This window comes from Arvicanthis niloticus, chromosome X (assembly GCF_011762505.2).
Source record: "Arvicanthis niloticus isolate mArvNil1 chromosome X, mArvNil1.pat.X, whole genome shotgun sequence".
NCBI classification, from domain to species: Eukaryota; Metazoa; Chordata; class Mammalia; order Rodentia; family Muridae; genus Arvicanthis; species Arvicanthis niloticus.
In genome coordinates this window covers 51,954,470-51,974,118 of record NC_047679.1, presented here as the reverse complement: position 1 = coordinate 51,974,118, position 19,649 = coordinate 51,954,470, and the positions used below count along the sequence as shown (strand labels likewise).

The following is a 19,649-nucleotide window of genomic DNA, read 5'->3' as shown; positions in this document are numbered from 1 at the left end:
AAATTTTAATCCTGCATTAAAATTATTTTACATTAAAATTATTCAGCAAAGCTTCTTTGTGACAAATACTGAGAATAGGTAAATAAATCACACAAGGCTCCAATTGTCAAGGAATTAGCTTACAGTCTCAGGGATATTTAAAATAAGATTCTAAAATATATTTTAAATAAAGTTTTGTACTGTTTTGTGGCAAGGATACAGTGTGAAGGAAAGTACAGCAAAGAGCGTGGGAGTTAAGAAACTTGAGGTCACCTCACAAAAGAGTAGACGTGATAAGGAGTTGAATTTGGGAAGATGGAATGACCAACAGTGCTTAGGGAAACATTTCTTTTTAGCACCATAGTTCTGAAAATCTTAGTTTTGTCTTTTCCCAGAAACTCTGAGGTCATCACTGATGGAAAATGCTGAACCTGGAAGGGGAACGATTCCTCAAAGAGACCACTCTGTTCATTTCTACATCTGACCTGAAATACTTTGAGTCAGCCTAGTACCTCATTGAGGTTCAGCAAGCATCTAAAGCAAACAACATACCATCTAAAAACAGGAGCATGGCTAAGATTTTTGTTCTATTATTAGATAATTGCTAAGAAAAATATCTCAGTCTAACTTGGTTCTTTTTATTTAAAAGGCTGATCAGGCAGATTTCATATGAACAATTGGAAACTCCGACAGACTACAAGTGGCTAATCTTGGTGTTTTAAGCAAAGATAAAAGGGAAATAGACATATAACACGTTTTAGAGACCTTTTAACATCCAAATATTGAATACAAAATGTTTGCATCTTTACTGTCAACCCTGAGTTTATGTGCTTTCTTCATCTAATTAGAGGTTAGAAAATGCTTCAGAGCTGTGACACAATATGGCAAGTTTGGAAAGACACTTTCAGTCAGGCATTCATTACTGCCAAATTTCAAAAGATATAGCTAAGTGGTTATCATTTGCATGAGTAAAAAGATGATGCCACCTTTCAAAGAAAACACTGAGCAAGGCACATTTGCAGCACTAAAAAAAAAAAAATACTATGTGACACCCATGTTCATGATGCAAAGGATTCTGTGCAAGCAATTTGGACCTAAATGGAGATAACATTGAGTAAGTACTACTCAATTTCCCTTCTTATTTAATATTAATCACATAATCTACAATCTTGTCTTAAGATTTATTTCACTTTATCACTCTCTAAATTGGGTTGAGTTCTGCTCACTCAACTACCTCTCTGTCTAATCTTGTTCATGGAGTAATTTGTTTGTGCTTTTACTAGCAACTGGGACAGACAGAAAGAGGTCTAGAGGGTGACAAAGAATGGTGAAAAGGGAGCCAGAGGGATAGACTAGAAAGGGTACTAGCAACTAGGCATTTCAAGTTCAAGGTTTGACTCTTGCTTATGATATTATTTTAGATATCTTCCTTTGTCAGAGCTCTTACACAGGAAACTGGCTTGAATGAAAAATGTTTAATGTTTGAAGTTCAGATATAATATTTTAGAGTAAAAAATTCTGTAATATGAGTAGCACTTCTTTGCATAGGCATAGAGAATTATAAACAAGCTTGTTTGTTTATATGTTCAGTCAACTTGAATGTATTAATCAACTGCTGTGTGGCTGTTTCTTCGTCCGTAACATGAGAATATGCATGTATGTCATAGGATTATTATGAATCACATGAAATGGCCACTTTTCACTTTGTTACTTTTAAGCAGTCCTATTTAAGCAGCCATTCAATTGTACAAGTTGGTAGCTCACTTTAAAGCATTTCTGAGGTCTTTTCTATACTTCCTAGCTTCGTGTTTTCTAATCCCTACCATAAATTATCCACTCTTTATAATCCCCTTCCATCCCCAAATCCCTACACTAATATCCAGGCCACTGAGCTGCCTTATGTACAGCAGTAGATTATATAACAGAAGTGCATAACAAAACCACTGAAGTCACCTGTCTTTTGCGATGGCAAAGGGAACCAGTTAGGTAATTCATGAAACTTCTGGTATAGTACAGAGGTTAACACCTTGACTGAGTTGCTTCAGTCAGTTGATAGCTGTTAGAGAAGAGAGAGCCATTTTTCTTTGAGGCCATAGCCATGGGTAGGTTTTTCATATTCTAGTAGATAACCCCACACTGATGTGCATATTGGGCAGAACTAGAAGTACTCAGAGGTTAAAAAAAATCTTAAACATAGAAGCCAAACTTTCTGGGGAACACACAGATCCAATCACTCCCTACCCCTTTGACAGGTAGGCAAGAACCTATTTTCTGTAAGTTGGTGTAAAAATTAAATTTATTAACCCATACAAATGTCAAAGGTTTACAAGCAATAAACAATATGTGCTCTTGCTATTATTGCTATAGTTATAATTATTTGTTATGAAAATTGAGTTTTCAATGTAGAGTTTTCTAAGAAAATAATACAGTTTACCTTCAGAATAGTTTCTGACTAGATGCAGACAATAACTTGCTATGTGACCTTGGCCCCAGGCACCTCATCCATAAAGTAAGATAGCTAGAAAAGATGACTGCCCAAATTCTATGAACTCCGATAGTTTAGTATTTAAGGCAATTTCTGTTCACATTTCCTGTAGATTTCAACTTTGATTTAAAATCCAAGCTTATCAAAACTGAACTATAATGTTGGTATTATATTAAAAACATATTCGCTCTTTTGGGTGTAGCTATCAAGCTGCATGGTTTCCTATTATTTAATTTAATTACTTGTCTTAATGTTTGGAAAAGAAGAAAAAGCTTGCCCTTTCTCTTAAGAAATAACCTGTAAGATTATTTTTAATCTCCCTGAAGAAGAGGAAACTTGAAATCTCTACATGAAACCTGAATGAGCTAAGAAGCTCACTGGAAGGCACAAATTTTATTAAACATTTGATTCCTATGTCCTATACTTTTTCTACATATACTTTTTGTCATTCTGTAAATGGTGATGTGTTTTTCCAGTTGTTCAAGCTAACATTTTGCCAGTCATGCTTGTCTCCTTTCTTTTTTCCCCATGACTATACCAGCTGTCAATAAATGCTACTGACTCTTTCATTAAAACATCCCAATCCAGCCATTTTTCACTCCTTTCGCTACCTCACTCTGAACTATCATCTTCCTTTTGAAACTTGGAGCAGCTTCATCTCCCTGCTCCCCATTTACTCTGTAGTCCCTTCTTCACAGATAAAAGTTGCCAAACAGATGTATCATGTATCTGAAAGTAACAGATGCTATGAAAAGGAGTTCTACTAAAATACTGTGCTATTTTCTTTACGTTCTCAGAATAAACTCTGAATTAATAAAGAATATATAGGAGGTCCACTTTAACTCTGATGCTGTGTTCTATCACTCCTCACTTAGGCAAAGTAGTCATATAGGCCTCTGTCTTTTGTCACACCCAGTGTGCCCCTTCTTTAGGCTCCCGATGCCTGGAATTATTTAATCTTGTATGGCTACGTTGTTCAGTTCTTCATTTCTTTCAGGTCTCTTCTCAAGTATTTCATTCTCAGTAAGGCCTAAGCTAACCAACAAATATAAACTGTGACTTCACACTTTAGTATCTCTCCTATTCACTCTGCTAATCTAGCCTCCATGACACTTGTTCTTTTGTCATATTCTCCATGTCTCCCCCCGCCATGACACTGTCATTTCCAACGTTGGATTCTTCAATGCATTTTCATTGATGATATAGAACTAGGCATGTGGTAAATGTTCAAAAAATACTAGTTGAAAAAAATATACTGAAAGAAGAGTGAAACTGAAATCTCTGTGTGCCTCATTTGACTGCATATTACCTAAACTTTCTGAATATACTTGTGAACATTATTATAATAGTCTTAACATACTATTTGAACAAGGTAAAATTTATTGTATTGCTTGAAATCTGGTATTGTAATCACTTCAGTCTTGTTCATTTTATTCAGGATTGATTTAGATATCCAGTGGTTTTTTTTCTTCTATCTCAGCGTGTTTGTGTGTGTGTGTTTGTGTGTGTGTGTGTGTGTGTGTGCATGCTTTTATATGTGTTTGATTTTTGTGTGTTTGTTTTCTATTTTTGTAAAGAAAGTCATGGAATTTTGATGTGGATTGTGTTAAATGTGTAAATTGGCTAGGCAGAATGTTCATTTTCTAGAAGCTTTCTGGTAGAATTTCTGGCACTTCTTATTTATACCTCATCATCTCTAAATATGGAAAATCTATCTTGTTCATTTCCTATTTATATTGTTTAAATTTTTTTTCTAGACTCTTATTTCTCTAGCTGGTGCTTCAAGCGCTGTGTGGAAGAGGAGTGGGTGTGGTAGAAAAACCCTATCTAGTTCCTATTTTTAATGTGATAGTTTTTAAGTCATTTTCTAATTATAATGATGTTGGCTGTTGAGGTAATCTTCTTCCAGGACTCTCTCTAGGACTTTTATAATGAAGATATGTTGGATTTTTGTTATATGCCTAAATTCAGTTTTGTAGGTACTTTAATGAGGATTTTTGAGTTTATGTTCATCAAGGAAATTGACCTTTAATTTTTTGTTGTTGTTGATGTATCTTTACCTGGTTTTGATACTAGAGTAATACTGCCTTTATAGAAGGAATTAGAAATTGAATCTTAACTCTGAATCTTTAAATTTGAGTATGTATTCTAAAGTAACCCTAGAAGCCAGGAAAGTAAAAAGCGACCATTTTCTGAGGAGGTAGGAAATGCTCTAAAGTAGTTATTCTGAACCTTCTTAATCCTGTGACCTTTCATACAGTTCCTCATGTTGTGGTGACCCCCAATCACAAAACTGTTTTCATTGCTGCTTCATAACTGTAATTTTGCTTATGTTATGAACCATAATGTAAACATTTGTGTTTTTGATGGTCTTAGGCAACTCCTACAAAATGGTTGTTAGCACCACCCCCAAAGGAGTCACAACCCATGGGTTGAGTACTGCTGAGAGAGAGAGAGAGAGAGAGAGAGAGAGAGAGAGAGAGAGAGAGAGCGCACAGGAGTACTATGAAAGGGGAAAGTGAGAAAAAATGAGTATGGGTACTTTAACTGGGGAACAGGGAGGAAGGCTACTATAGAGGAAGAAGTATACACTACAGATATTTGAAAAAAGATGTAGCGAAACATTGTTTTATCAGCTTACTTAAAAATAAATATATGAATAAATATTAACATGTAGATGCAGATTCTATAGATATATAGATAATGCTCACCTCAAGAACCATAGATTGAATAACAAATACTCAAGGTTATTTTCCCTTTGAGTAATTCCTTATGGAAATCCAAGAGACTCTCAAAGCAATATAGATTATCATTACTGCCCTCGGTTGCCTCCATGAACCTTAAGGTAAGAGCTTATTACTGAAGACACCACACACTTTGGACACAGGCCTTGAAGGAAATGAGATAGAACTGATCTGAAGTCTCCCTGGGGAGCTTTCATAGAATCTGAGGGTACTATATAATCTTCAAAGACAGTAAAACAATCAAAATTCCTACATTTAAATCAACATTAACCAGCCAGCAAAATATTGTTAGTGCTATAATAGTGACCTTATTATATTTCTCTTATTATTATACTAATATATAATATTATCTTATTATATTTCCTTGAATTGTTTCACCTGTGTTTATCTCTTCATTCCATGAAGGGAGGATGGAACCTCATTATTTGGAAGCTCAAAATAAGCCTCTGTATCAACTGAAACCTTGAGAGCAAGAGAATTACTCTTGTTCTGACTGCCATACTAGATATGTTCCTTGAATCTCACACCACACTCTGAGTCATTAATTATCCTTCATTTAATTCATTACTTATATTACTGCAGACTTCTCCAGTCAAAGACATCAAATATATTCTCAACAAATGCAATGACATAGTCAAGAAACTGTAGAAGAGACTAGTAATTAATATGGCTGGAGTGTTAACGTTGAATAAAGAAACTTAAGAAAAATTACACAAGTTAAACAATGTAGAAATAGGATGAGTAAAGATATATAGATCAGCAAATATAGTTGAATGTCAAAAATACCTCATATACATGGTTAATGTATTTGTACAAAGAATTCTGAGACCGTCGAATGGGAAAAAAGTTCAACAATGATAACTAGATATGTACAGGCACAGAAATACGACCAGGATCTCTACTTCACAACATATACAAACATTAAATCAAAGATGATCAACAACAAAAATCTAAGTAGCAAAACCTGGGAAACTTACAGGAAGAAACACAGGTACATATCTTTTTGTTTTAGAATTAAGGAAAGCCTCTCAATCTGAAACATTGAACATATTGAATATTGAACATTGAACATTGAAAAAAACCTCCTGAATTCTATCACATTAATTAAAAAATGTTTTCCCTCAGTGGATACTGCCAAAAAAATTATAAATATTCAAAACTCAATCCATTAAAGGATATTTATTAAAACATATTTTAAAAGACTTGTAACTCAACTTCAAAATGGCAACCAAACTAAACATGAGCAAAGAATATGCATAGTTTTTTTGTCAAAAAACTAATACGCAAAATGCAAGAAAATATATTGAACATTATTAGAGATTAGAAAAGTACACAATTAAAATGACAATGAGCTAGCACTTCACACTCAGTACAGATCAATAGTAACAACAATGATAATGATGATGATGGTGGTGGTGGTGGTGATGATGATGATGATGATAATGATAATAATGGGTTGGTAAAAAGCACTTGTTATTCTTTCAGAGGACCCTGTTTCAGCACCTACATCAAGTGGCTCACAAAAAGACACTTTTGAAAACTGATTGGCATATCCATGTAAAATTAAACATATAGGTACTATATGATATAACACTTCTGTTACTTATTATTTAACCAAAACATTTAAAAGATAGATTTGTGCTTAAGAGCACTTGTTACTTTTTCAAATGGCACTGGTTTGGTTTCCAACACCCATATGGAGGCTCACAACCATCCATAATTTCACATCTAGAGAATCAGATACACCAAGCATGAATGTAGTACACATTCATGCATGCAGGCAAAACACTCATACACATACAATAATATACACAAATTAAAAGTTGCTTAAGTGTGCCTGAATGTTTGTGGCAATATTATTAGTAATGTTCAAACAATGGTGACAACCATAATTTTCATAAACTGAGAAAACGTGGCATAATATACAAAATAAGACATATTCACTTGTGAAAAAAATAATGAAGCACTAACTATGTGATTTAACATGAACAAATCTAGGAAACATTTTATGAAAGAACTTAGTCACAATAGAACTAGTGTTGCATGGTTGTGTTTATTTAGATGAAATGGCAGACTGAGTAAATCCATAGAGACTAAGAGCAAATTAATGGTACATCAGAGTTGAGAGTGGTAGAGAGGTGACTGCTACCAAGCACATAGGTTTTTGACTGAATGAGTAAAATGTTCTAAAATTGACTGTGATAGTAGATACATAACTCAGAACTGAAATATGCACTTTACATAGATGAATTGTATGGATTGTGAATTATGTCTCAATTAGGCTATTGCTAATGAAATACAACTCTGACACAACATGATCTAAATTGGGAACATTCTCTACTGACCAACAGCACTTCAGTGCTATAAATTTATGAGTGAGCCATTTCCAACCCTGAAGTGTCTGGCAGATTGGCAGCAATCAGTGTGTGAGAGAAAAGCAGCATCATTCCTGAGTTCGCAAACCATAATTTGTGTCCCCCCCAGCTCTGTGAGGCAGACACTAAATGTAGCTCTTACTGAGTAACAATCTAAAACATTAAAATTAGGAGAGAAGCTTCCAGAAGCTTTATGTTCTGCTTCAGAGAAGTTTCCCCAAATGATCAACAAGTATACAAAATGCAGTGTTTTAATATTATGACCAATAGCAAGGAAGTTAACATAACATTAAGTACCTTTGTGGCCTACTTGAAGATATTTGACTATTAATGAATAAACTGGAAATTACTATGTATGCATAAATATGTACATATTTTGTTATATATCATGAAGGACATCAAATAGCATTAATTGCATGGTATTTCACAAGTCATTATTTAAAAGTCAATGTTATGCTTAGGATACGTATAACTCAGTATACATGAATATTACAGAACTCCATGAACTGCTGACAACAGATACTGAAGTAAAATAATTTCTTTACTATTTTCTTTGTTTACCAATAAGCATTTGCATGTAGCTTGAGCACCCTCATGTGAAGACTAAAGCTGACCTAGACATACAGAATAGATGAATAGATACAGATCCAGACAGAGCTTTTGAGAAACTGAGAGTATAATTATCTTCAGTGTCTGAGAGAAGGTTATCAGTAGGGTCATCAGAGGGAAAAGGACAGAGATTAAGATAGGCTGTGTAGATAGCTCAGTGCAGAGGGCCCTGGGTTCAAACTCCAGTTCTGCATGATATATGCTGACAGACACACAGACAGAGACACATACATACACACCCACACCTGCAGTGGGGATGACAAAATATTTCACTAAATCTTCAAGTTGCATAAGCTATCTCTCACAATTTCCTCAGCAACTGTTGAACCTGGCTCTAACCTCAAGGTAAAATGTTCTCCTATGTGGCTGTTCATTTTATAGTTCCCTCCTGCTGTCTAGTCTTAAGAGAGGTGCTGTGCTCATCTGATCTGTTAGTTGCCAGATTTTCATTAAAAAGAATCTTTAGGGGCATGCCACAGGTATAATGAAGGAAAAACAATCCCATGGAGTAGAAAGAAGAGTCTATATTTCAATGTCAAAGGCACAGAAGGCATGGAATAAAAGAAAACCAAGCATAGGCAGGATTTGAGGAAGCTGCAGACAAAGAGAAGATAGAGTAGTTGGGGGTTGGGGAAAGATTTTCTTCTCATTCCCTTACCAACACTAAAAAATGTCACTTTTGTTTCTTTTTATTATCACTATTTTTTTTCAGTATCATGAGTTCAGATGTTATTGTGAATCAAGCCTCTTGCTTTGTCCCTCCTAGTCTGCATCCTGCTCCTTGCTTAAACCAAACTCCAATTAAAATTAATGGTCTCTGTATCACCATATGTAGTAGATGTAGTAGTAGTAGTAATAATAAAATAATAATAATAAGTCCATATTCAACTCACAGGATACCCCAAAGAGTGACCATTGTATGTGTACAAATCAGGAGATGAAAGAATTCTCTGTTTTAAAAGTATATATGTAAACCAGATGAGAAAATTAGAACAGTGAAGAAAAATAATTAACAAAAAACAATCAAATGTGTCAGCAAGTTCAACATATTATTTCCATGTATCAGTCCTCTGATGAGGTAAAATTAACAATGCCGGGAAAGCACCACAAACTAACAACTGGAAAGTTATAAATGGCACAGAAAATGTTTTCAACTGATGATACTAAGCTGAGAGAGCTACTCTACATAAGAGGGTCTTGCCATGGCTACATCTTGTGACTACTTACAACTGACTTGGCCAAAATTTGGTATCAGGTTCAGGTGACGGAGACTCAGGAAGAACTCACTATATGTTTACGAACTACAGAGGAGAGTAGAAATCATCCCTTGGTCAGAAAGCCAAATTTTGCTTTATAAAACATGCAAACTACTCCTTATATGATAGTTGGAGAAAACTGCTTGGTAACCAGGAAAGAGAGTGGAGATGACATGAGAATTGATAAAAACACCGTACCTAGAAAAGATAAAATAAAAGGCAGAACTTGCCAATGTCACTAAAATAATGCCTCTTATGTATGCTGGAACAAACACGCACAAAATATTAATTTCCACTCTGCATCTGAGTAATTTTCTCTAAGCCCCAACTCAAAGTTTTCTGAGTTCTCTAGGGTTCTAATTTGTAAGAATCCATGTTTACCACAGTTTTGTGCTGCAAAGTTGTAGTCTTGTTTGATCTCCAAGAGAAAACAGCTCCATAAAATATCATCAGGCTTACAAACAAAACCCATTAGTTTTATTTTTCCTTCTGTTAAAAACATATGCTAAACTAAGTAAAAAAAAAGTTTCGGAAGATCTTCAGCTTCTGCCTTCTCAGTAGAAATGTTGCTGATGTCTGACACCGAATTACTGCCGCAGTTCCTGAAGCTAGAAAACTTTCTCCCTTATATAACTAATGTTTCTGGTCACAAACAATTGACAAAAGTTATGAGAAGCTTCCAAAATTTTCAGTTATAAAACTCAAAATCAGCATACAATGCATGACATCCAGAGGGAATGAGCTCTGGACTTGCCTTTAAAAAGTCTTTGCTTTTCATCCAATTATGCTTGTGAAGTACTAGGAAACAAAAGAAAAGTCAGAAACTATTTCCATTTAAAATTTTGGTTGCATTCTAATGAGATCAATTAATTAATTTGCAAGAAAATGATTTTCTAAATCCTAGAAATGGAAACCGTCATCTCACTTAGACAGGAACTTCATTGACTCTAGCCATATTCTCAGGAAAAAATTTAGAGTGTCAATGACGCTTCAAAGTATAATGATCATTCTAATATCGAAGGGACCCCTCCCATTAAGAACTGAGATAACATCAGAATGCTCACTATATAAATGCTAGAAAGTATTTAAATTCACTTGGTAGAAAGTCACACTGTATTTTCAAAAACGCATCTTCTAAAACCAACACTGAGAACTACTACTTTCCGTCCTTGTTAAGTGAGCAAGATGGGGTGGGATAGCCAGAAGATAGGTGCACTAGGAAGCACTTTAGACATTCCCGCCCCGAAGGAAAAGTTTGTAGTAAAAGAGAGACTCCGTTCTCTAGTTGACAGCCCTAGAAAAAATTAACCATACTGAGTAAATCTATTCTCATAAAATAAAGACCTTTTATCCCACAGTAAAACCCATCACAAAAATAAACACTCTAACTTAACTGGAAAAGATTTAATGCTATCAAATGAATCCTTGAAAATCCTGTAAGACAAACCTTAAAAACCAAATAGAATATAAACTACAATAAACTGTTTCTTCAACAACTCAAAAAAAGTGTATTTCATGAAAACCTATCCTCCCTTTTTCATTTTTGGACACTGTCCTAACAACCAAGAACAATAAAAGAATACAAATTGTTAGAATTAAGTCACCAAAAATTATGGTACATCTCACAAAGACATTTGGGGAACATCACAAATGAAAGAGAAACACTTGAGACATAGACATAAATCCATAGAGAAACATGAACACCTCAGGAAAAATCAACCATTAATTACTCAGTCAATACTCCATCTTATCAGATGAAGCGATTATCTTAACTTAGTGGAGAAAATGTTTCAACTAGTCTCTAAGAGGCTCAAGAAGCAGTGGTAAATACTTTTAATAAGGCAAAATTGCCCGCCACTTTTCTCTTGTCCTAATTCGAACTGTGAGGCAACACTGTGGTTCATAGGTCACTGACAGTTCTTACTCAATTTGTTAGCACGAGCAACTCAAGTTTTAAACTATAAGTGTGTTCTTAACATGAAAAATATAATGTGGTGCCTTATTCCCCCCTCCCCAGTATAAATTTCTGAGCATACTCAACCAGCAGGACATGCTTTACAGTTTTGTTTTGTTTTGTTTGCAACACTTGTGAGTCAAACTCAAACCTGTTCAAATTATTCATTTACAGTACATTTCTTTTCTTTACAGGTCTAGTGCAAGCCCCAAATAGAGACTTTGTGATGTGTTCTAATCTCCAAAAAGTAAACACTTTTCAAGAGAAAACTGGCCCACAAAATTACTCCCAACAATCAGCCAATGCTGAGAAATACGTGAGAGCAAACTTTGCCCGGTGTTTACCACGAAAGTAACCCCATCTACCTGCTCTAAATGTGTCTTGTTGAATTCTCAAGCCTGACCTCTAACCGGAGAGCAAGTCACTGGTTTCTTCCTGGGAAATAAAACTGCACTCCTTCACCCCGGAGCCCCTCAGCAACCAGATGCGGCTTTTCTTTCTCCGATTGAGAATACTATTATCTCTCTTTGAAGGATGCGGGGCCGAAATCAGGTTTTTGTTTTTATTCCCTTTTGTTATGCCAAGACCATTCACTTCACAGGCTGAATGGTGCTCACCAACATACCCATAGACAAGAAACTCCCCACATTTCGGATCGTGTTTCCAGGACTTTGAGGGAAGGAGAAGGAAAAACAGTGAAGAGCTTACGGGAGACATTCTGAAAATGGCCCATGCAATTGGATTTAAGTTTGGAACCCATAGGACTCAGAAAGATCTTAATGGAGGAGTTTAGAAGGCTAGGGGAACTGGGGGGGGGGATCTCGAAGAGGACGTATTAGCACCCCGGAACGCAGCAAAGATTCCCTGGGCTTAGGTGGAGCATTTCACAAGAGGACAGTCCCCAGGAGGGCTCCAGATGTAGGGCAGACCTTCCTATAGAAATGGACTGAGCTGTTTTAGGATCCCTCCGAATATTCTTTTGGGCGGGAGTCCCTAGGTCCCACAAAATGCAAGCTGCTACTCTGTGCCCTTGGTCAAAAGGAGGCATTTTTAGGATAAACTTACCGCATGTCCCCATAAGGTCCGGAGTAGTTCTCCATCCAAGGTCCCATTTCACTTTTGACACAACTGGGACTGGGATAGGGTACTCTGTTCACAACTCCACCAGGATACCACACTTCGGAGGCAGAAAAGTCACCCTCCTGGTTTGCCAGCCCCTGAGGGGGCCGAGCGTAGCCATAGGGGGCTACAGGCCCAGCATCGCTTGGGCTGCTACTGCCGCCCCCGCCTCCTGGCCCATATAATTGGCCTTCTTCGGCTGTGAAGAGAGTATGCCAGGAAGAAGAGGCGGTGGCTGGGGGCGATCCAGTGCTGGGTCCGGGTCCGGCTACACTCCCTCCATGTAGGCTAGCCAAGTCCCCATAGCGGCATTGCGCTGCCGCCGCAGTCCAGGCGCTGCCGTAGTCCAACGGGTTCTCCAGCTTGATGCGGGCGTGTGGATGGGTAGGGGGCGGGGGGTGCGGCGGCCCGGACAGAGCCAGTGGAAAGTTGTAGTAGTCCCGATTCTGGTATGCTGCTGCCTCGTCTACTGCTCCAGACTTATACAGAGACAGAGAGGACGGGATCTCAAGTGTCCCAGAGCTACCTGCTTCACTGCTGCCAGAGCAGCCCAGGCTCTCACCTTCCAACCCTTTGGCGTAACCTCCCTTGAAAGAGGAATACTCAACAGTCTCTTCAGTGCCTTTTCCCGGGCCTTCGTCCAGGGGAAGACCTTTGCATTCGGCCAGCGGCGCACAAGGAGTGGGACGCACCGCGGGTGGACCTCCCAGGAGCGACGCGTACATGCAGTCTCCCCGAAGCTGTTCCCCTGGACTCAGATGTTCCAGTGCTTCCACACCCAATCCCATGGACACAGACACTGCTTTACACAACTCCTTGGCACTGTCAGATATGGTCGAATTGCCCCCTAGGTAACTATCTTTAGAGGAAGAGGGAGCCCCAGTGGCCTCCCTTGCTCTCGCGCCGCTGCTGCTGCCTTCGGATATTACCTCCTGCTGCTGTTGCTGCTGCTGCTGTTGCTGCTGCTGTTGCTGCTGCTGCTGCTGAAGAAGTTGCATGGTGCCGGCCTCGCTCAGGATATCTTTAATGTCAGCGGAGCAGCTGCTTAAGCCTGGGAAAGTGGGGCCCAGAAGGGACAACGTGGATGGGGCAGCTGAGTCATCCTGATCTGGAGGAGCTGGTGGCTGCTGCGGCAGCCCCTTGCCAGGAGCCGTGGCCACCCCAGGCTCGGGGAGGCAGCGGCTCTCAGGGTGGCCCTCGGAGGCTGACTGCTGCTGTGAAGGCTGCTGTTCCTCCTCCAGGGCCAGGTAGCCTGTGGGGCCTCTGATGTGGGCTTGAGGAGAGCCATCCTCAGTATGCTGCTGCCGCCGTCGCCGCCGGGGGCTAGTCTCCTGCCGCTGCTGTAAACAGGCGCCGGGAGGTGCTATGCTAGCGGCCTCAGGGTGCCTGGGGCCCGGGTTCTGGATCGCTTCTCGCACGCTCTGGAACAGATTCTGGAACGCTCCTCGATAGGTCTTGGACGGGGGCCGTGGGTAGACCCTTCCCAGCCCTAACTGCACCTCCATCCTTGAGCTTGTCTGTAGCTTCCACAGAATTCCCTTATCCTGCCTCCTCTTCTCTTGCTCTGAAGAGTTCTACTGACTGATGATGTAGTATCTGCAGCTAGCTGCCCACCTGCGGGAAGCTCCAAGGAAGAAAACTTGCAGCCTGGGGGGGGGGGGGGGAGGGGGGGGAAAGACGCCCAAATAGCCTCAAAGTCTCCTGTAAAGGAAGGCACGCGCTAGACAGGATCTGCCCTGCTAGTTTCACAGTTTGTCCCTAAATACTTGAACAGATTAAAAGATGCTCAAAGCTTGAAGAGAGAAAAGGAAAATCCTCTGCCAAATCCAAATTCAATGTCCACCGAAGCAGGTGCAAATAAGAATTGAGCTATTTTCTTTTTGTTTTCTTTTAGCTTTTGTTTTGCTTTCAACTACTGAAGCCCTGACTGCCTTTTCATCTTTTCATTTCTAGCTCCACACACACACACAGGGTGAGGGACAGGCAGGAGGAGGTGCAGGGGAGAACCTGGAATCAGGGACTCTCCAGGGCGTGCTGTTGCTCCTCAGTCTCTGGGCTCCCAAAAGCCTTCCTTGCAATGTGCAACAAGCTTGTCTGCTTTCAGCCAAAGGGAGTTACCTCTGTGCAAACTGGCTGGCAGAGCTGGGGGTGTAGGGGAGAGGGTTGGCCAGGAAGCCTGCCTAGTCAGCTCCTGGAGAGGGGACCCGGGAGGGGGGTAGGGGTAGAGGGGAGGAGGACAAAGGCAGCCGTAGTCCTACCGGACACTTTCCTCGCTTCCTTCGAGTCTCCCGCAGCTTTTAGAAACTTCACCGAAGAGGAAAGGGCAGCTCCTGGGCGGCGGCTTCGAAGCCGACGCTCTGCAACAGGCGTTGGCTGTCGCTGGGCTGGGGCTGGCAGTGCTGTGTCCCTTAAGGTTCTGTATGGCTCTGGAGTGGCTAGCTCAGTCTTTTCCCCTCCAGGTTTGCTCCGGACCCTCTGGTTCTCCCAGCAGGCTGGCTCCTAGGGATCTCCGAGGGGGCGCTGGGAGGTGGAAAGCAAATGCAACAGTTTGTGAGTCGGTCCCGCCCCCGCGGGCCGTCCTCCCTGCCTTCCCACCTCCTTTCTCTCTCCCCTCCCTTCCCCTCCCCTTTCCTTTTCTCCCCTCCCCTCACCGTAAGCTAGCGCAGGGTGGCTTTAGAGAACGTAGTACAGGCTGGCTTAGTATGGTTGAAGGCTGGAATGACTCGCTGTAGCCTCTGAAGACCCTTCTTCCCCCAAATGCCACTTGTTTTTCGGAACCGGGCTTTAGGCTCCAAAGCAGAAGCTTTAACTTGGAGCGATTTTTAACAGACAATTCTACCGGCTCTCCAGAAGTACAGGCCAGATTTCATTCCTGAACCCAATCCCAAAACAGACTCTTGGAGGTAGGAGAGGGAGGAAGGAGCATTAGAAGTACCGGCTACCAATTGCTCTTAGGTATCCCCCCACCCAGGGCCCACCAGGACAAGCAGAAGGGAGAGTCCCAAGAGATTAAAGAACAAGCTGCAGCCAAAGCAACTCTGAAACCTTTGAGATCCTCCAGTAGGGTAGATGGGAATTCCTGGCACCAAGCCATTTATTTGCTCTGGGAATTTTGGGCCCAAGAAGCCAGTGGTCATTTCTACCTTATTTCCCGCCCTTCTTTCTGTTGGGAATTACCTGTAACTTACACATTTTATTTCTCCAGACTCACAAAGGCAAAAATCACTCAGACAAGTGTGCAAACATAAATGTCAAAAACATTTGTCATGCATTCATGAAGCTTTGATTTTGTCCAAAGCATTGTTTGTATAGAAGCCTTTAGATGTCCAAATTGTTTGCACTTGAAAACTCTTACCTTTGGTAGAGGAATCTCAGAGGGCTGGTCTTTCTTTTGATGGACAGGTGGGAGTGAATGAAAATGATGTAGGATACTCCCACCTATAGAGACAAGTGAGCAATAGAAAAGTGGAGGCTAGACCTATACAGAAAATGTCCTTAGAGAAATATGCTATAGACACCATCACTTGTAAATGGCTTTATACCTCTGGATCTGCCCCAGCAGGCACACAAGTGAGTTTGTTTTGTGAGACTCATGATGTTCTTATTTGTTTTTTGGGAGGAAGGGGGTCATTTTCTTTTGAGACAAGAATTTGTTTTATACCCCCAGACAAACCTTGAACTTGTGATCCTTCTGAGTCAACTTCTCAAATTCTGGGGTTGGTGGACTATGCAATCACATCAGACATTTCCACATTTACAGCCTTCTCCAGTGAGGGGAGAAAGCTTTATCCATTGTACTGAGAGTTTACCTTGATGGAAGGAGTTAACTGAAACCTCAAGGGGAAAAGAAGATGAATGATCAACTCGGTTTCACAGATAAAAAGTGAAGCAAGGGCATTGTTGTATCCCCATATTAGCAGAACATAAACTTTCCGGGTTTTTTTTTTTTTTTTTTTTTTTTTTTTTCTATATTAGCTGCGCTCTCGTCAGTTCCACAATTCTTGGAAAACAGCATAAAGTAATCTTTTCTAACAAAATGACCTGAGAGTACCTCCACCTGCCCAGGTGAAAAATCACCTTCTGTGAGTATAGCAGCTGAGGCCTTATTGTGCATATTGTATTGTGTTTTTCTTAGTTTCACAAATCACTCCTTAGGGTCAAAAAAAAAAAAAAAGTAAAGTTATTCAAAAGCTGCTAAACTGTAAAATGGGCAATTTTTAATATTTTAGTGTAGTGTGCTGAAATGCCCAGATACTTTGAAGACCTTATTTGAACAGTCATTCCAACCTCACATCTACCAAAACTTTTGAATGACTTTAGTCCAAGGGAAATGAATGAGGAGGGAAGGAGGTAGAATAGAATGCATATGTGTCTCAGGGCCAGGAGAGCTGTTTTCCTATAGACCAACAGTGAAAGAAAGCACTAATCGCAGTGAATAAGCAATGGCAAAGGGAAAGAAGGAAGGTCAAAGAGAGGGGGGCCCAGAAAAAAAATGAACAGGAGAAATAATTCACCTTTCCATAGATGAAAGCAAAATAAAAATTCAAACACTTGAGGAAATAGTTTAAGTTTAGTTTAATAGGTTAAGTTGCTTCCATGGCATCAAAGTTGTCTTTACAGATATCCTCCTTTACAGAAAATTGAAGCTAAAAATACCTCTCCTCAGAAGGCTGAAGTGACAATGAAAACAGATCCAATGTACACAAACAATTTGTGGATAAGGAAGAATTCTAAAAGTTGGAAGGATCTCTCTTTACACAGAGAAACACACACACACACACACACACACACACACACACACACACATACACACACACACACCCCAACACGAAGGCCAAAAGACTACTGTGGTAGCGTGGAGGTCATTCCTCAGTCACAACCCGTTTCTTTTTTACAGGGTCTTTCGCTGGCCTAGAATTCATCATGCAGGGTAGGCTGGTGGGCCAGTGAGTCTCAGAGATCTACTTGTCTCTGCCTCTGCAACGTTGGGGTTAAAAGTGTGCAGTGTGTTTTTCCCTGCCTTTTTATTTATGTGTGTGCTGGGGCTCAAGCTCAAGCCCTCAGGCTTGCTACTGAGACCTTTCCTGATTGAGCTGTCTTCTCCATTTTTTTTTAACTTCTAAAGTGAAACAAACTCTCACAAATTATATCATGCTGGGGAAGATTGACTACTGTGATCCCTCTATGGGCATATACAATATTTGAACTTTATACTCTTATGCTCATCTCAAATCTGCTTTTCCTACTTAGCTTTCATAGTCAAGAGATAACTGCTGAAGAACGTGATAGAAATTAGTATGTACACAATGTTTTTCTTTTGATTCCTCCTACTCTTTTTTCCCCCTTGAAATATTTTTAGCAGTTGAATAGAATCCATGGTGTTCTCCCAGGTCATTTGAGTTCATAGTAAGTTTCTCTACAAATGCAGGGGGGTTTCAGAATGGAATCTTCCCTAGCTTTTGCTCTAGAAAACTAAAAAAGTTAACCTTTGGAAAATGATGAACATTTACTTACTCTTATGAGTATATTTTGAAATATTCCACAAATCTGTTTACTTCTCTTAATCTGGCTGCTTCCAATACAGTTCAAGACACTCTCGTTTTCTGCCTGGACAACTTTTGATCCACTAATCAGGCACTGATCAGGCAAATAGATTATAAGTAGCTTTATAAAGACAGAATTTACACGCAACAAATCACACACATCTAAAGCTGTACAAATTGTTAAGTTTTGGAAATTGTTATTCATACATGCATCTACAGATAATTGTATCTTTATTCAAGATACAAAACTGATGTATGTGAAGGGATTCTTTTGTGCTTATTTTTATGTCTCCCCATCCCTCCTACACTCCCACTCAGGCAGCTGATGATTTTTCTGTCAGTACAAATTAGTTTGCCTTTTCACCTCAGAATTTATGGCAATGAAATAATAAAATATGTAATTTTTTCTTATATCTTTCACTAAACATCATGTTTTGAAATCTATCTAAAATTTTATATGGATTACTATATAATTATTTCTTTATTGCTAAGTAGTTCTCCATTGTGTTCCTGTATCAATGTATTTAGCTACTCACTTGTTCACAGATACGTATATTCTTTCAGGATGGGCATATTACCAATAAAGATACTATGAACATTAACACAGAAATCTTTATCTTGGCATATGCGTTAACTTCTCTTATATAAAATAATACTCAGACATTGATTGGGTGAGTTACAGGACAGGCATATGTTTACTTTTATAAGAAAAGGCCAAGCTACTCTGAAATAATTACAACAATTTGCATTTCAATATTTCACCAATATTTGATATGGCTAATGTATTTAATAATATCCTTCTTTTCAATAATAACCTTTTAGTCAGGTGAATGAAGGATTCTTCCCAAATTTGCATTTATTCAATGAATAGCTATGCATAATATTTTATATTTTTGTATGCTTCATTTATTTAGTTTTTATTTTAATTAAAATATAATTATATAACTTCTCTCCTTTCCTTCTTCCAAATTCCTTTGCTCACTTTTAAATCCATGGCCTCTTTCTTTAATTACGATTGTTTTACATACATACATACATACATACATACACACACGATAAAATGTTCTTAAATAAGTAAATATAACCTGAAATAGTCTATATCATGTGACTTTCAGATTACTTGGTATTGGGTAATCAGAAGGCTTATCTCTGTGGAAGATTAATTCCCCTCCCCCCAGTAGTTGCTAGGTGTCTGTAGCTGTTTGTCAAGGGGTGGGACCCCCTGAAATTTCTCTTTCATGTTAGGATGTTCACTAGTGTTGTAGTTGTCTCAGTCATTTCTAGGAAACCGTAGTGTTGAAGTGTCATGAGTGCTGCTTCTTGATCAATCTTCTATTATGTTCTTTGTCTTGTCTTCATCTCTTCTCACCCTCTGTCCCCCTTTCATTCCCAGCCTTCCTTTCAGGTGAACCCAGTTAATCTGTGGCCACAGGCGACTACATTAATGTTGCTGATATATATTAATAAATATATTTATAATATATATATATATATATATATATATATATATATATATACACAAACACACATATTTGTTTAAGACTGACCACTTGGAGTTGGATAATCAATTATCCAGCTTGTCCCT

At 39.2% G+C, this 19,649-nt stretch overlaps 1 protein-coding gene across 1 annotated transcript in view; it reads right to left on the bottom strand.

Moving 5' to 3' along the window:
- The window catches only part of Ar (androgen receptor), a 160,897-nt gene extending 146,742 nt beyond the window's left edge, over positions 1-14,155 (bottom strand). Inside the window, exon 1 of the mRNA XM_034485525.2 lies at positions 12,468-14,155. Within this exon, the coding sequence (XP_034341416.1) occupies positions 12,468-14,026 (1,559 nt within the window). The 5' untranslated portion in view covers positions 14,027-14,155. The remainder of the gene's footprint in view (positions 1-12,467) is intronic.
- Positions 14,156-19,649: the final 5,494 nt, after the last annotated feature.